Source organism: Malania oleifera, chromosome 9 (genome assembly GCF_029873635.1).
Source record: "Malania oleifera isolate guangnan ecotype guangnan chromosome 9, ASM2987363v1, whole genome shotgun sequence".
NCBI classification, from domain to species: Eukaryota; Viridiplantae; Streptophyta; class Magnoliopsida; order Santalales; family Ximeniaceae; genus Malania; species Malania oleifera.
This window is the reverse complement of record NC_080425.1, coordinates 733,093-748,823: the sequence shown is the minus strand read 5'-3', so window position 1 is coordinate 748,823 and position 15,731 is coordinate 733,093. Positions and strand designations below refer to the sequence as shown.

Sequence of the window (15,731 nt, the reverse complement as noted above, 5' to 3'; positions counted from 1 at the left end):
CCTACTCTAATTGAGTAGAGATATGAAATAGATCAGGTAAAAACACTGATTAGCTCGGACTGAGCCAATTTGAGGAGAAACTAGCTTAGATTGAGCCAGTCATGTTGCTATTTTTGGCTCGGTTGGAGCTGGGTGCTAGAGTCATCGACTTGGGTTTAGTCAATTAAGGTAAGAACAAATTCGGATTGAGCCAATTGAGAGCGAAACCAGCTCAAATTGAGCCAATTATTGTGGTAGCATCGACTCGAATAAAGATGGGGGCTAGAATTGTTGGCTCGGATTGGGCGAATTAAGAATTAAAATCGGCTTGGATTAAGCTAGTTATCAAATAATCATCAGCTGGAAGGCCTACCTGCCCGGATGGGGCCTTAAATTAATTGGAATTGGCCTTTATTGGTTATTTAAGGAATTAGTTCAAATTATTACTCTAAAAAACTTGCTTTGAATATTCAAGAGTATTTGGAGGGGGGAGGGGGCAACTGATACGCCCAAAATTAGTACGCCCATGTTTACAAGTATGCCCCTGGAGGCAGACAACCATAAGGTTGTCTTTGGGTAACGTTGAGTGTTTTGTGTAACTTCTACTAAATTATTAATAATTCCCAGCATGGTTACGGAAGCAGCAATTGATGTCTTACATAACCGCCCGCAAGTTACTTGCAACCCATAAATTGCTTGTAACCCCCTAGATATAGTGGTACATCATGAATGCCCAACTGGGGAAAGACCTACCCTTGTTACTATAAAAAGGGGATCGCAGGGGAGGTAAGCAACTCATATCAACTTCTTTATATTGTTGCAATTTAGAGTCTCTCACTAGTCACTTACATAGGCATCAAAGTGATCTCGCGGATCCTCAAAGCCTTTATTTTTTGATATTTTTCAGGTGGTCGTGATCGGGAGTGATTCACGGAGATCGTTCGATTTTTAGGCAGCAACAACATCATATCATTAATTACAAATATTGATTGGGAACATAAATATTGACAATGTTAAACTCCAATTTTACTTCATGCGAAATGAATGATACTATTACTTTTATAAGTAGTTTCTTATATGATCACGAATAATCAAGACAATTGTGACAAGAAAACATAATTTATCAATTATTTTACAATAACTTTGATGGATTTTTATGTTTTTGACATGAATTGTTGAAGTCATTTATATCATTTTACTACCATATAGTTATAGAAAGATCATACTTATAATTGTTTTATATAAATAGATGTTTTAATTTAATAAGTAATATTTTTTTCAAATGCTTGGTTACAAGTAATTATGAACTTCTCTCAATGTTTATGTGTATTGTAAATAACTCAAATATATCATCGCCAAAATAATTTTAAAACACAAATTATGCTTACAAAACAAACACAATATAATTAATCCCGTGCATAGCACGGGTCTCAGCTACTAAGAAATTATAGAATTTATGAATTGGGAGAAGAAATGCGAATGTCCGTATAGGGCGCGAGAGGGATTCTTTTTTGTTAACTTGACTCTCAATGGCGGAGACCTCGGAATCTGAAATGCGAATGTCTGCTCCAGAAGAAGTTATCAATGCCGGAGCGGCCGCAGCCAACATGAGTGTTCCAAATCCTACATCGCCTTCTTCCCTGTCCGATTCTGATTCGGATGATTCTGATTCGGAGTCGGAAGGGCAGCTAATTCTTCAGCTGCAAAACCTAGAAGCTGAAGTTTCCAATAACCCCTCTAACTACGACGCTCATGTCAAAGCAAGTATCAAGCCTCCTAGCTCTGCTTTGCTTAATTTCCTCTCATTTTACGTTTTGGCGTCTTTTGGTAATCTCTTATTTATGTCCATCATGTATGTTTTCGCTTCAGTACATAAAATGCCTCAGGAAGCAGGGTCACATCGACAAGCTGCGTCAGGCGAGGGAAGCCATGAGCGAGCTGTTCCCATTGAGTTCTGTCATGTGGCAGGAGTGGACTAAAGACGAGGTTTCTCTTGCTTCGTCCAGGTATCGTTTTAATGTCCCCTATTTTAAGTTCAAAGTGGCTACACTGTTTTATGTTGGTCGCTGCCTTTTTTCACTTTCTAGCCTCTAAGTTGTTCACATGCCCATAGACACTTAGATTATTTTTTCTCCAATGCTTTTGCAGGTGCTTGTCACGTTTGTTAGAAATCTTTTATGAATAACAGCCAAACATATCTTCAATTATAATGAACTTCACATTAATAACTTTTATGCTGAAAATAAATAAATCATAAACTATAAACTTTACATACTGAAATCAGCCATATCGAACCTATCAAGAAAAGCACCCGGAGAATCTGAAGAAATCGTTTCTCCCACTTTTCCTCCTCTTTCTTTCCTTCACCAGATCTATGGGATCTATCTGATGATTAGAGAAGTAGAGGTAGAGAGAGGACCTTTCTTCCTATCTTTTCTTCACAGCTCACATCAATTTTCAGCTAGAGCTTATGAGAAGTCACCATACATACAGCTAACCCTTTTGAGGTTTTCTACTTCTCTCTCTTTTAGCTCTCTTTTCTTGGTTTAGCCTAATGTTAGCATACCCCTAATGTTAGCATGCCCCTCCAACTACTCCCCATAACAGTAGCTAATATATGATATAGGTATAACCTTCCAACTTCCTCCATAATATCTCATTAATACTAAGCTAACTTTCTTGCTAATCCATAAATACATCCATTCATATCCTTTAACGTATGGCCATATACCCTTCATGTGGGACCCATATCATTCATATGGGACATATCCTTTGGGATATAAATCCTACATTCTCTCACTTGGCCCATATGAATGATATTAATATGAATTAACAAATAACCATAATGTGCACAAAACATTAGTTTAGTTATACTTTTCAATGAGATTACCATAATATCATAATTAAGCAATCCATTAGCACGATTCATGGCGGTATCATTAAAGTGACATCTTCCCTTCCATGTACCACAATACTAATAAACTACTTAACTATGATCCATAATAGGAAATTACCATACTGCCCCTGTAATGTCTTTGTCAAATACCATTTCTGTTTAACAGTAATCCATCTCCATAATCACGTGATTGATGGTAAACAAAAATAATGTTCAGAAACACTTTTGTTGATATCACTATACATGCTATTAAACAAACCATAAAGATCCACTATCATACATCAAGGATTACAACAAAGACCCATGTGATCAGCATGTTCTTTAGATGCTGTTGGTGTCAATCCCTTCGTTAAAGGATCTGCTATCATGAGTTCAGTTCTTATATATTCTATAAGCACTGTCTGTTTTCGAACTTCCTCCTTAACGGCCAAATACTTGAGCTCCATATGCTTAGCGCCATTAGAGTATTTGTCGTTCTGGAGAAAAAGACTGCTGCGGAATTATTACAATAAATTCTTAGCGGCTTGGCTATATTGTCGACGATCCCAAGTTCTGAGATAAAGTTCCGCAAGCACAAAGCCTGAATCGTGACCTCAAAGCATGCCACATATTCAGCTTCCATAGTAGATGCTACTATGATAGTCTGTTTGGCGCTCTTCCATGATATTGCTCCTCTATCTAATAGGAATAAATAACCATACGTTGACTTTCGACTATCAACGCATCCAACAAAATCTGAGTCGGAGTAGCCAACCACCTCCAACCGATCCATTCTCCTATATGTGAGCATACAGTGTCTGGTTCCTTTCAAGTACCTCAAGACTTTCTTTGCAGCTTTCCAATGCTCCATTCCGGGATTACTTTGGTACCTCCCGAGCATCCCAACTGCAAAACTAATATCTGGTCTCATACAAGTCTGCACATACATCAAACTCCCAACAACAGATGCAAAAGGAATATTCTCCGTACTTTTCTTTTCTTTTCTAATTCATTCTGTGGACAGTCCGTTGCACGGAACTTGTCCCCTTTACAAATAGGAGCAGGAGTTGGTTTACAATCAGCCATATGAAATCTTTCTAGAATTTTATTGATACATCCTTTTTGAAACAACCCTAACAGTCCAAGTGATCTATCCCAGAATATTTCAATTCCAATCACATAATCTTTCATTTCAAAGTTCATCGAAAGAAATCTCTTGGCATCATTCAATAAACCAAGATCATTACTGGCAAGTAAAATATCATCAACATATAGAATCAGAAAGATAAACTTGCTCCTACTGATCATTAGGCATATACACTATCAGAAAGATAAACTTGCTCCTACTGATCATTAGGCATATACACTGATCAACGGTGTTTTCTTAAAACCAAAAGTCATGATGGTGTCATGAAACTTAAAATACCATTGTTTGGAAGCTTGTTTAAGTCCATATATTGATTTCTTTAATTTGCAAACCATATGCTCCTTTCCTTCAATCATCAAACCTTTAGGAAGATCCATATACCTCTTCGTCTAAATTCCCATTTAGAAAAGTAGTTTTCACATCCATTTGGTGCAACTCTAAATCAAAATGAGCCACCAAAGCCATTATGATTCTAAGAGAGTCCTTTTTAGACAGGAGAAAATGTCTCTTTATAATCTATACCTTCCCTCTGAGTGAAACCCTTTGCTACAAGTCTAGCTTTATATCGTTCAATGTTGCCATCACAGTCGTGTTTGGTCTTAAAGACCCATTTACACCCAACTGTTTTAAACCCTTCAGGTAAATCAATGATGTCCCAGACTTTATTATGTTTCATAGATTTCAACTTATCATTTATGACATTGATCAATTTTTTAGAATCATTACTTTTAATGGCTTGTGAAAACGTAACCGAACCCTTACTAGTTTCTAAATCATAATTAGCCTCTTGCAGATATATTAAATAATCATCAGAAATAGTTGGTTTCCTTATTCTTTGAGATCTCCTTAATACTATTTCTTGTGATTGTTCTGCAATTGGCTCAATGGTGACATTTTCATAACGAAGTGACACATCATTAGATTGTTGTTCAATGCTATCATGCCTTTCAACAACTAAAGGAGCAACAATGTCTGTCAAAGGTCTAGATATCGGTATAGGAACCTGAATTTCTTTAATGACCACCTTTCGTGATATATCACTCCCACTAATTTCACAATTTTCAAGGAACTTTGCATTACCAGTTTCTACTATTCTCATACTATGGTTAGGACAATAAAACCTATACCCTTTAGACTTTTCCGGGTATCCAATAAAGTACCCACTTCCAGTCCTAGAATCCAATTTACTTTCATTTGGATTATAGACTCTAATCTCTACTGGACAACCCCAAACATGAAAGTGCCTTAAACTTGGTTTCCTTCCCGTCCACAATTCAAAAGGAGTTTTCTGAAATGCCTTACTAGGAACCTGATTGAGTACATACACTGTTGTTTTAAGGGCTTCCATCCATAATGAAATGGGTACTGAGGATTTATTGAACATACTACTAACCATTTCCATAAGAGTATGATTTTGCCTTTCAACCACACCATTCTGCTGAGGCGTACCGGGCATTGTATACTGAGCACAAATACCATGCTGTTCTAGGAATTTAGCAAATGGTCCTGGACATTGTTTAATCCCATCATACCTACCATAATACTCACCACCTCTATCAGATCTGATGATCTTCACCTTCCTATCTAATTGTTGCTCTACTTTAGCAACATATGCCTTTAAAGCATCTATTGCCTGAGACTTTTCATGTAACAAATAGATATAGCCATATCGTGAAAAATCATCAATAAAGGTGATAAAATACTTTTCTCCACCTAAAGATGGTGAGTCAAAAGGTCCACATAAATCAGTTTGAACAATTTCTAGTAGATTTCCACTTCTTGTGGCTCCTTTCTTTGTATGTTTAGTTTGTTTTCCTTTAATGCAATCAATACATACATCGAAATCAGTAAAATCAAGGTTTGTAAGAACCCCATCCTTTACTAATCTTTCTATTCTTTCCTTGGATATATGACCCAGTATTTTATGCCACAAGAAAGACGAATTTTCATTAATTCTACTACGCCTAGTTCCAATATTATGATGCAGAGTGAGGAGTGTTTCAACAAATTTTTCATTAAGATTAAATTTATACAACCCTTCATACAAAACACTAGAGCCAACACATAAGTTATCTTTCATAAGACGAAAGCCTTTATGTTCAAAGTACAGACCATAACCATCATTGTCTAATCTCGACATGGAAATTAAGTTCCTAGAAATATTTGGAACATAAATAGTATCAAACAGGTCTAAACAATGACCCGATTCTAGATACAACCAAACAGTTCCAACACCTATAACAGGCACTTGATTTCCATTCCCAAAGACTATCGTGTGTTCATTTTCCTTTACGCTCTGGATCGTAAAGTATCCCTGCATTGAATTGGAAACATGAATAGTAGAACCAGAGTCAAGCCACCAAGTATTAGAAAGAACTCGTGTCATGTTTGATTCAAAACATACATAAGCTAAAACTTACCTTTTCTTTCGAACCATGCTTTACGTTTCGGACAACTTTTCTTTAAATGCCCATAGCTACGACAAAAGTAACACTTGGGACCATAGTGTTCCTTCTTGCGAGCCTCACCACCATACGAAGTACTCGCCACCTTCAATGAATCTTTCTTTAAACTTTTCTTTTTCTTTCCTTTACTTCCAGCTGCATGACTCATGACATTTACTGAATGTTGTCCTTGTTGTTTGAGTCTTGCCTCTTCTTGAACTAACATGCTTGCCAATTCATTCACATTCCATTTTTCTTTAATTGTGTTATAGTGAATCTGAAAAGGCCGGTACTGAGGAGGCAGAGAATTTAGAATAAACTGAACAAGAAAGCTTTCATCAACATTCATTCCTAGAGTATTAAGTTTAGCAGTCAGATTAGTCATTTCTAGGACATGTTCATTCATTCCTTTACTACCATCAAATTTCATTGTGGTTAGTTCAGCCATCAACCTTCCTGCAAGAGAAATGTTGATTTAATATTATTTGTTATACACATCCACATAAACATCATACTTAATCTGTTCGACCTTTCTCATGAGTTATACAAAGCTCGCTGCTACAAACTGCTGGATTCAGTAATAGCAACCGGTTTATCCATTCGCAGAGCTAAGTCCAAATCCAGAACACTAAGGTAAAACTGAATTTGCTCCTTCCAGTCATAAAAATTTGTCCCATTGAAGATCAGAACAAAATAAGCCAGCGAATGCAATGAAACATGAACATACACTGCAATAACACAAAATGCTGACTACATTAATGTTTTGAGTTTAAACTTTTCTTTGGTAAATTGCGTTCAATCTTTGGATCAACTTATGCAATATACTAACCCTTACATTTACTGGTAATTTTCATTCATCCTGGCATAATTGATAACCTTTATAAAGTTTGATTGATCTGTCACCTTTGGGCAGGTATCCTAATCTCATTACCATTCTTTCAATTATCCTGATTAACTCAATGATTATTTGAAAGTTGGTGCACCTTTGGGCCAGCCATAATATTCAAATAACCATTCTGTTATTATTCTTTGCCAAATTATATTTCAATCAACGTTTACAATACTTCTCAGCAAGATCACTTTGGTGACAACATACTAACCATAATAGAAACATTGATTGATACCTTGCTCAACAAAGATTTATCCGTAATTTACAGTAGATAATCAATTCCCCAATATAAGAATTTTACTAACTTACTTTCATGTAAAATTCTCTAGCTTATGCATGCATAACATGTGATTCCATTATTAATCAAGTTATAATAAAATTATTTGCATGCATATCATTCAGCAGCCCTACTTTAATATCACTATACAGGGGAAAACCGTCGATAGTTTCAAGCTGCTTCAGACAAATCGTCGACGGTTTTTTGAAGCTCAGAAAATCTGCTCTCGGTATCTCAATCCGTCGACGGTTTTCTGAAAGTCCAACAAAGCCGTCGACGGTTTTGTTCGAATAGCAAGCTCAGTATTTCAGAAACATAATTTTCAGTCCACTATTATCCCAAAAATCCAGCAAATAACACATATATTTTCAGTTTGATTCCAGTAAACAATATACCCACAAATTTACCCATAAAACCATGATAAGATTGGACAAAATAACATGTGGCTTTGATACCACATGTTAGAAATCTTTTATGAATAACAGCCATCAGATCTTCAATTATCATGAACTTCACATTAATAACTTTTATGCGGAAAATAAATAAATCATAAACTATAAACTTTATATACCGAAATCAGCCATATCGAACCTATCAAGAAGAACACCCGGAGAATCCGAAGAAATCGTTTCTCCCACTTTTCTTCCTCTTTCCTTCCTTCACCAGATCCATGGGATCTTCTGATGATTAGAGAAGTAGAGGCAGAGAGAGGACAATTCCTTTCTTCTTATCTTTTCTTTGCAGCTCACATCAATTTTCAGCTAGAGCTTATGAGAAGTCACCATACATACAGCTAATCCTTTTGAGGTTTTCTACTTCTTTCTCTTTTAGCTCTCTTTTCTTGGTTTAGCCTAATGTTAGCATGCCCCTCCAGCTACTCCCCATAACAGTAGCTAATATATGATATAGGAATAACCTTCCAACTTCGTCCATAATATCTCATTAATACTAAGCTAACTTTCTTGCTAATCCATAAATACATCCATTCACATCCTTTAACATATGGGCATATACCCTTCATGTGGGACCCATATCATTCATGTGGGACATATCCTTTGGGATATAAATCCTACAATGTTTTGATCATTTGACCTATCCTATTTTTTAATTTTTTTCTCTAATGAATTATTGACTTTTGTTGAGGATTTCTTCTTCTTATTCTTTTGACATACTAAAATCATTTGGTTCACAATTATTTTTACAAAGTTACAAGAGAAATTTTACTTCAGCAGTGGAGTACCTTTTAAGATGAGAATAACTGCGTTGATCAGTTGCTGAACTTGCACTTTTCAAGTTGTAGCTCATGTTGCACGCGTTGTATGATGCAGGAGTTAAGTGAATGTGTTTATTTATTTATTTTTAGTTTAATTGTTGCTGTGCTTTGATGTGTCTCCTGTTTACTTTTTCCTCTTGTTTTGCAGACCTGATGCCTATTGTGCGATTGAGAAGCTTTATGAGCGAGGAGTCTTCGAGTATTTGGTTGGTTATTGTTTCTAGAATGAAATGAGACGATTATCATTGATAAAACACAATTAAAGGGTTAAATTAATTTATATATTTGAAAGGGAATACCGCCTTGTTCTCTCCCTTTTGTCCCTTGCTCTACCCCCCCAACCTCCACTTCTAAAATAAAATCATCCTCCATTAGTTTGTCATATTTTAAACAGTAAGTATAGGGGACAGTGTGGGACAGTGTAGTAAAAGAACAATACATAATTACTTGAAACTGCTCACTCATAGTTGTTGACTTGTAGCTGCTAAAAACTAGTCACAAGTATCAGTATTGGGGCAGCTGATTTTATGATCACGCTGTCTGTTACCAGGGAAAAAAAACTTCCAAGTGGTATGAAATTGTCTGTAAATTGTAATAAATGCACAATGGCTTCAGAATATTGTGTTTGTGCACCACATTGAGTTTGATTTGCCGAGAGGTGCAACCAGTCGCCTTGGAGGGACAGTAAATTGCCATAAATTTGTTACATTTCTTTAATTTATTGTGAAGCACATGCCTATAAAAATTCAATGTAGCAATATAGGAAGATACTTGTCATCGCTCCTATTACTTGCTGATTCTTCCACGAAAGTCATTGTCATATTCTTCATTTGATTGTTATGTCTACTGTTTGGTTTTGAAGTTAATGGGACAGTCAAGTAAAAAAAATTTTATGTTTAATTATTGCTTTTGTTTGGTGAATTTTTCTTATGCCTGATGCATCTATGTGGGTTTTAATCTAGTTATAACTTATAAAATCAAAAATTTCCCTCATTCACAGTTTTGAGGTACTTTTGGCATGCAGAACTTTTATGTGAATGGAGTTAAAATAATTCAGCATGAGTCTCTTCACTCTTAAAAAATTCTGGCTTAAATATAACATTAAAGAGCAGATTTTCAGTGAATGAAGTTTTCAAAATGTCATTGATTTCTTGTTGTTGAGGCTTTTGGGGCATTAGGAAAGAGTAGAAAAGGAGGGCTTTATGGACATGTGCAGTGTATGCTATCCTTTGGATCATATTGCTGGAGTGGGACATTTGAATTTTCAAGGCTCAAACAACTTCTTTCCATTTGTTGTTCTTTTTGGGCTATTCTTTTGTTTTTGTTTGTGTTTTTTTTTTTTGGGTTGGAGGCTGGGGCAGTCCAATCTTCAAATGAGTTGATTCCTTGAGGATGTCTTGTCCTCCAGACATTTACTCTTCGTTTGCTTTATTTAATGAAAATTTATTTTATTATCAAAAAAGTAAAACCCGATTTATTTTAGTGATTACTTGTTTGGTGATGGTTAATTTTTATATTCTACAGTTGAATTTTTGAAAGGTATTGATGGAAGGTAGAGTATGAACTTGTTAATTGCTAGGAAAATGATAAAATGTTGCTTCAAAAATCAAGATCAATTGACTTAACCATCTTTTTGTGCAGTCTGTCTCTCTTTGGTGTGATTACCTAAATTTTATTCAAGAATATGACCCACTGGTCCGTGATCGTTCACCTGATGGTATTTCCAAAGCAAGAAATCTATTTGAACGTGCTGTCACTGCTGCTGGTTTGCATGTTGTTGAAGGCAGTAAAATTTGGGAATCATACAGGCAATTTGAACAGGCCATCTTTCATACAATCCCTGAGAGTGATGTTGAGGTTAGAGTTTGCTTGGTACTCTGTTTTCTTGTGGGTGCTATATTTTGTTTGTTGCAATATTGCAATCTGTTTTATTTTTTTCTTTTAATTTTTTTGTCTGGCAAGAACTTGCTTTATCTTTTTTATTTTATTTGTTTTGGCCTGTTACTCAATGTGGAAAAAAAATAATAAATTAAGTTATAAATATTTGTTATTAATTTTTTTGCTTTAAAATTTTGAAATCTACTTTACTTCTTTGTAGGCAAAAGAAAAGCAGGTCCAGCGCATTCGAAGCATATTTCACCGTCAGTTGTCTGTTCCACTTGTTGATCTAAGCTTAACTCTTCTCACTTACAAGGCTTGGGAGGTTGAACAAGGGAATGTTTTTGATGTCAACTCTACCAAATTGGATGGGATTGCTTCTCATGTTGCAACTGCATACCAGAAGGCCTTGGAGATGTATAATGCTCGTGCTCATTTTGAAGATCAGATCACTAAGGAGGGTACTACTGATTCTGACAAACTTCAACAATTTATGGTATGTGAGATTAAAAAAAAAACTGGAGTGTTTTAATAAATATTAGTTTAGTTGAGCAATACCAAAATGTATTTGTTTTTTCTCCTGATAAATTTTTTTATATCTGCATGCAGATGTTAGTAAATGTAGAGATAACTGAATTATCTGGTTTAATTGAATTATCTGGTTTACTGATTAACTATTACTATTTTAAGTTAATTAAAATTTCAACTGTGAAGTACTTCTAGGCAAGAGCTTCAGTCTATTTTTATCACCTGCATCCTGAACAATAGAAATTCTATTGCTTTTCATCAATACCTTTACCTTGTAGTTGTTGAAAAATGAGTACAGCAAGAGGGCCATAAGCTCGAGTTAGGCGCTGAACTGCCTCGATTCTTTTATTTGATTGTTAGTTAAGTCTAAGCACACTTAAGTTTTTTGTCTGCCATTGTGAATCTGTTGCTTGGCTCTGAGATTGGATGTTTTTTGGGACTCATGTGAACGTCTGAGAGGTATTGGATATGCTCTCTTAGCTTTGGGACAGTTTTTGCAGGTAACATGAACTTATATAAGAGTGGGATGGACCCAGTAAGAGAGGTGGAGGAGAGCCAGTTGCTTGCAAAAAATCTAGGATGTGAGTTGTACAGTTATAGTCGGGGCTTTCCCTGTGGAGTATCTGGGTTTTCCTTTTGATTATTTATTTAAGAAGCAAGGGAATTGGGGCTTTGGTAAATCCTTTGGATAAGTGATATGTTTGTAGTGTTTAGGTCCATATGTTTGGAGAGAAATGCTAGAATTTTTAAGGGTTCTCCCCTTCCTTTGATCTTTAATGGTGTAGTGTGTCTTCTTGATTTCAATTATCTTTCAGAAAATTACTTTTTTCTAGAGTTGTTTCTTTCTTTGATTTATGGGAGGATTAGTGAGACGTGATTTATTGAATCACTAGTTGTTTTAGTTTTTTTTTTTCTTCTTCTTCTTTTTTTGTTCAGTAATGTTGCCTTGTCCTCGTCCTTGTATCTATCTCTTAATATAATTCTTTGCTAATTCTTTGCTTAATATTTTCTTTGTTTAATAGAAGGGTAAATAAGGTGTGAGATTTTAAATTCCGCTATTTAAAGATCCAAGAGGAAATTGGCCAGTTGGAAGAAGATCTATTTAACTGAGAGGGGAAGATTGTGCTAATTAAGAGTAGATAATCAAGCCTTCCCACATTTTTCATGTCATTATTTAGGTTATTGAAATGCTTCAAAAATTTGAGATGGACTTCTTATTAAGTGAGTATGGAGGTTGATAGTTGAGGGAGATTGTGCGTGGAGGAGAGGGATGTGCTATATAGGGTTACATGGAGGTTGGCTCTTTGAAGAAGTCAAGTTCTTTGTCGTTGGGGGTTGTGGAAATGCACTTGCCAAGGTGCACATGGGTCCTTCAAATAGTAGCTTTGGTTGTTGGAGATGGGAAAGGAGAAAGTTTTGTCATAATGTGTTTTCTTGTTATAGGGCTTTGAGGAATAGGGGCCTAGATATTTGTCTAGATATTTGTCTAGGATGTTTTGATAGAGGGTTGTGTTTCAGTTGCATTGAATTGAGGAATATGGTGGCATGCAATGGGATCTATGTTTGTGTTGACATGTGGAGGATTGGAAAGTGGAGTCTTTGGGGTTTGAACTCCTTTGTTGCACAAGGGTTTGTAGAGCAAGGGAGGATTGTGCTAGTGAGTTTATTTTCAAGGATGTGAGGTTCTTCTGCAAGTCCACCTTTAGTTTTGTTGGTGAAAATTTAAATTCATTTCCTTGGAAGTTGATCTGCTTCCAAAAGCACCCTCTAAAGAGGCATCTTCATTTGGACTGTGTTGCCTGGAAGAATTATCACCTTCGATAAATGAGAACATCATTAGAAATCAATAATCCCTTTTTAGTGGAACTATGGAAGGCAAAGCATGGATTTCAGCTTCAGTATTTTTATTTTATTTTTTACATGCTTAATCTATTTCTGATTTGTCATCTTGCCATCGTCATAAAATTTCATTACAAAGTGTTATGTCTTGTTTAGGGTTATTATTGTTCCTTTTTTGGTTTGAATAGTTACAGTTCTACACTGTTATTTTGTTTTTTATAGTCATTATTGGTGTATTGTTTTTGGTTTTAAGAGTGACTGAAAAATGTAAAAATTTATTATTTTATTTTAATTTATGCAAATGACACAGTGATAATGGCATTTCAGAGTTATTTAAAATATGAAGAATCTTCTGGAGATCCAACCCGTGTTCATATTCTATACGAACGTGCTATTGCTGAGTTCCCCATATCAACTGATATTTGGCTGGATTATATCCGCAATTTGGACAGAACGCTGAAGGTTTTTTACCTTTACATTTTCCTTTTTTATTATTATTATTATTATTATTATTATTATTGTTTATGTTTTTTTGTGTTTTTGAGTAATTGTTTGCCTGTTAATATTCAGGTAGGCAATGTTGTAAGGGATGTTTATTCCAGGGCTACAAAGAACTGTCCCTGGGTGGGAGAACTTTGGGTTCGACACTTGCTTTCCTTGGAACGTGGTCATGCATCTGAGAAAGATGTATCTGCTGTATGTTTTATCTGCTGCTTGTTTTTTTTATTCCCCCCCCCTCTCTCTCTCTCTCTCTCAAAGTTGCTCTTTCAATGGGAGTGGAACCCCGGTTGATTGTTCAGTTATGTGAGATGATTGTTAATGTTGAACTTTTTTCCAAATCATTGTTGAATTCTTTGCTTATGGACAAGATTTGTTGTTACTGGTATGAGCTGTATGGTGGTGGGGACAGTGGGCAAGTTCCTTGCCCTGGTGGATTATGGAATCTTAATTAGGTGTGCAGATGATTTATGGGTTTAATAGGTAGGAAGTAATCTTCATTCTGAATATTGGTATTGATATGGCCAGTTTGATCAGTTCTTTTCACAGTAAGCAATTTCTATGAGGATTTTTTTTTGGTGATTATCAATTTTGGTTAGGATACTGTTTATTTTTTTGGTTCTTCAAGACTCTCTTAGTTTAGATATTTTTTTTTTCCCTTTTCATTCTAGTGATGGCGGATTGAGTTTTCTCTTCCTATTTTGGCATTAAACATTTTTAGGTGTATTTTGAGTAGTTCTAAGTGGCAATAGTAAATTTATTGCAGTGCCCCCTGGGAGGGGGAGGGGAACATTGTAGAAAAGAGTGGAATGCAAGAGTTTTCTGATAATAGAATGCCTCATTTTCAATTCCATGCTGGTCTTCTTTACTTTGATACTAGGGGGTGGGGTGGGGTATTGGTATCCCTGAGTTTAACTCCTAGTGATGAAGCCAAAGTGCCCAGCTTTGGGCGGTTCTTGCTTATCAAAATGAAAAAGTGCATATATTCCACCTTGAGGATTTATTTTTCTTATATTTTGGCTTTTTTAGATAAAAGAAGGATATAATAAAGAGGAGAAAGATATAAATTACGACTAGAGAGTAGAGAATCAGTTATATGTTCACCAAGTCCAACTCCCCACTTGAAACCAAGTCCATCCTCTCCAAAATATACGCTGAAAAACACAAGCAGACGTAAGCTCTTTCTTTGTCTAGCTTACAAGTCACCCTTTGGGCCCCATTTTAATCCTTGCCCACCTCATCCAAATTGTCTCCACTCTGTGTAAAACACTTGCTACCTTTCCAACCACTCTTTTAGTCCACTAGCTAACACCTTGGCCAACACTTGTGAGCTAGGAGATTGTTTGTAAGCCTAAGAGTGAGGGATCTTTGGTCCTGAGCATTTTGATATTCGAAAGCACTCTTGTAGTGAATTGGTTATGGCAGTTCCTTTGTAGCTTGATCCTTTTCGTGTAAGGTAATTGTAGCAACCATGTGCTTCAGCAGAATGGGTGGGGTGTGAGAGTTGGTGCTAATGTTAGCCTTGCAAGCCCTTGGAAAGTCGTTTCACCATTTGCTTTTCTGTTTGGCTGCCAAAGCATAACTAGCTGTGCCCCTACCAAATTGTGGTTCCATCAATATCCTGTGCCACATGTTCTCAAATGGGAACAGGGTTCGCTCTGCTTCATGCCCCACATTTTGGTTGGGTGGTGGTTACTGGTTTGACATAGGTCTTAGGAGCAATTTCTGACCCTTGAAATTCTTCATCCCAAGGGAATGAGGGTTAGACCAGGAACTTGTCATTGCTTGAGACCGAGGGATTCTCTCTGAAGTTCGTCTAGGTGAATTCTCCCCAACAGGAAGATTCCATAAGGCTGCCTCAATCACTATCCTGCAATAATCCTGTCCCACTCTCCCTCAAATGTAACACCATATTAGAATCTTGCGGTATGCTCCAAAAATTGTTCCATCTTGATTTGACTGACTTCAAATCTTGCCACAGCTCCTGGCTTCTTGAAAACTCCTCCCATATGCTCTCCTCCAAAAAACCTAATGTATTCTTTTATTTGCTGGAGACTGAACTTATGGGATACTGAAAAATGCTCCACTCACTCATTCCTGTTTT

General features: G+C 36.1%; 1 protein-coding gene across 2 annotated transcripts in view; it reads left to right on the top strand.

Annotated features, from left to right (window-relative positions):
• Window positions 1-1,395: 1,395 nt before the first annotated feature.
• Window positions 1,396-15,731, top strand: part of LOC131164571 (uncharacterized) — a 94,917-nt gene continuing 80,581 nt past the window's right edge. Inside the window, exons 1-7 of one of the 2 annotated variants that reach the window (XM_058121862.1) lie at window positions 1,396-1,739; window positions 1,849-1,985; window positions 9,033-9,090; window positions 10,526-10,741; window positions 10,983-11,258; window positions 13,457-13,591; window positions 13,700-13,825. In XM_058121862.1, the coding sequence (XP_057977845.1) occupies window positions 1,509-1,739; window positions 1,849-1,985; window positions 9,033-9,090; window positions 10,526-10,741; window positions 10,983-11,258; window positions 13,457-13,591; window positions 13,700-13,825 (1,179 nt within the window). In that variant the 5' untranslated portion in view covers window positions 1,396-1,508. The remainder of the gene's footprint in view (window positions 1,740-1,848; window positions 1,986-9,032; window positions 9,091-10,525; window positions 10,742-10,982; window positions 11,259-13,456; window positions 13,592-13,699; window positions 13,826-15,731) is intronic. The other variant, XM_058121863.1, reaches the window with a different exon arrangement.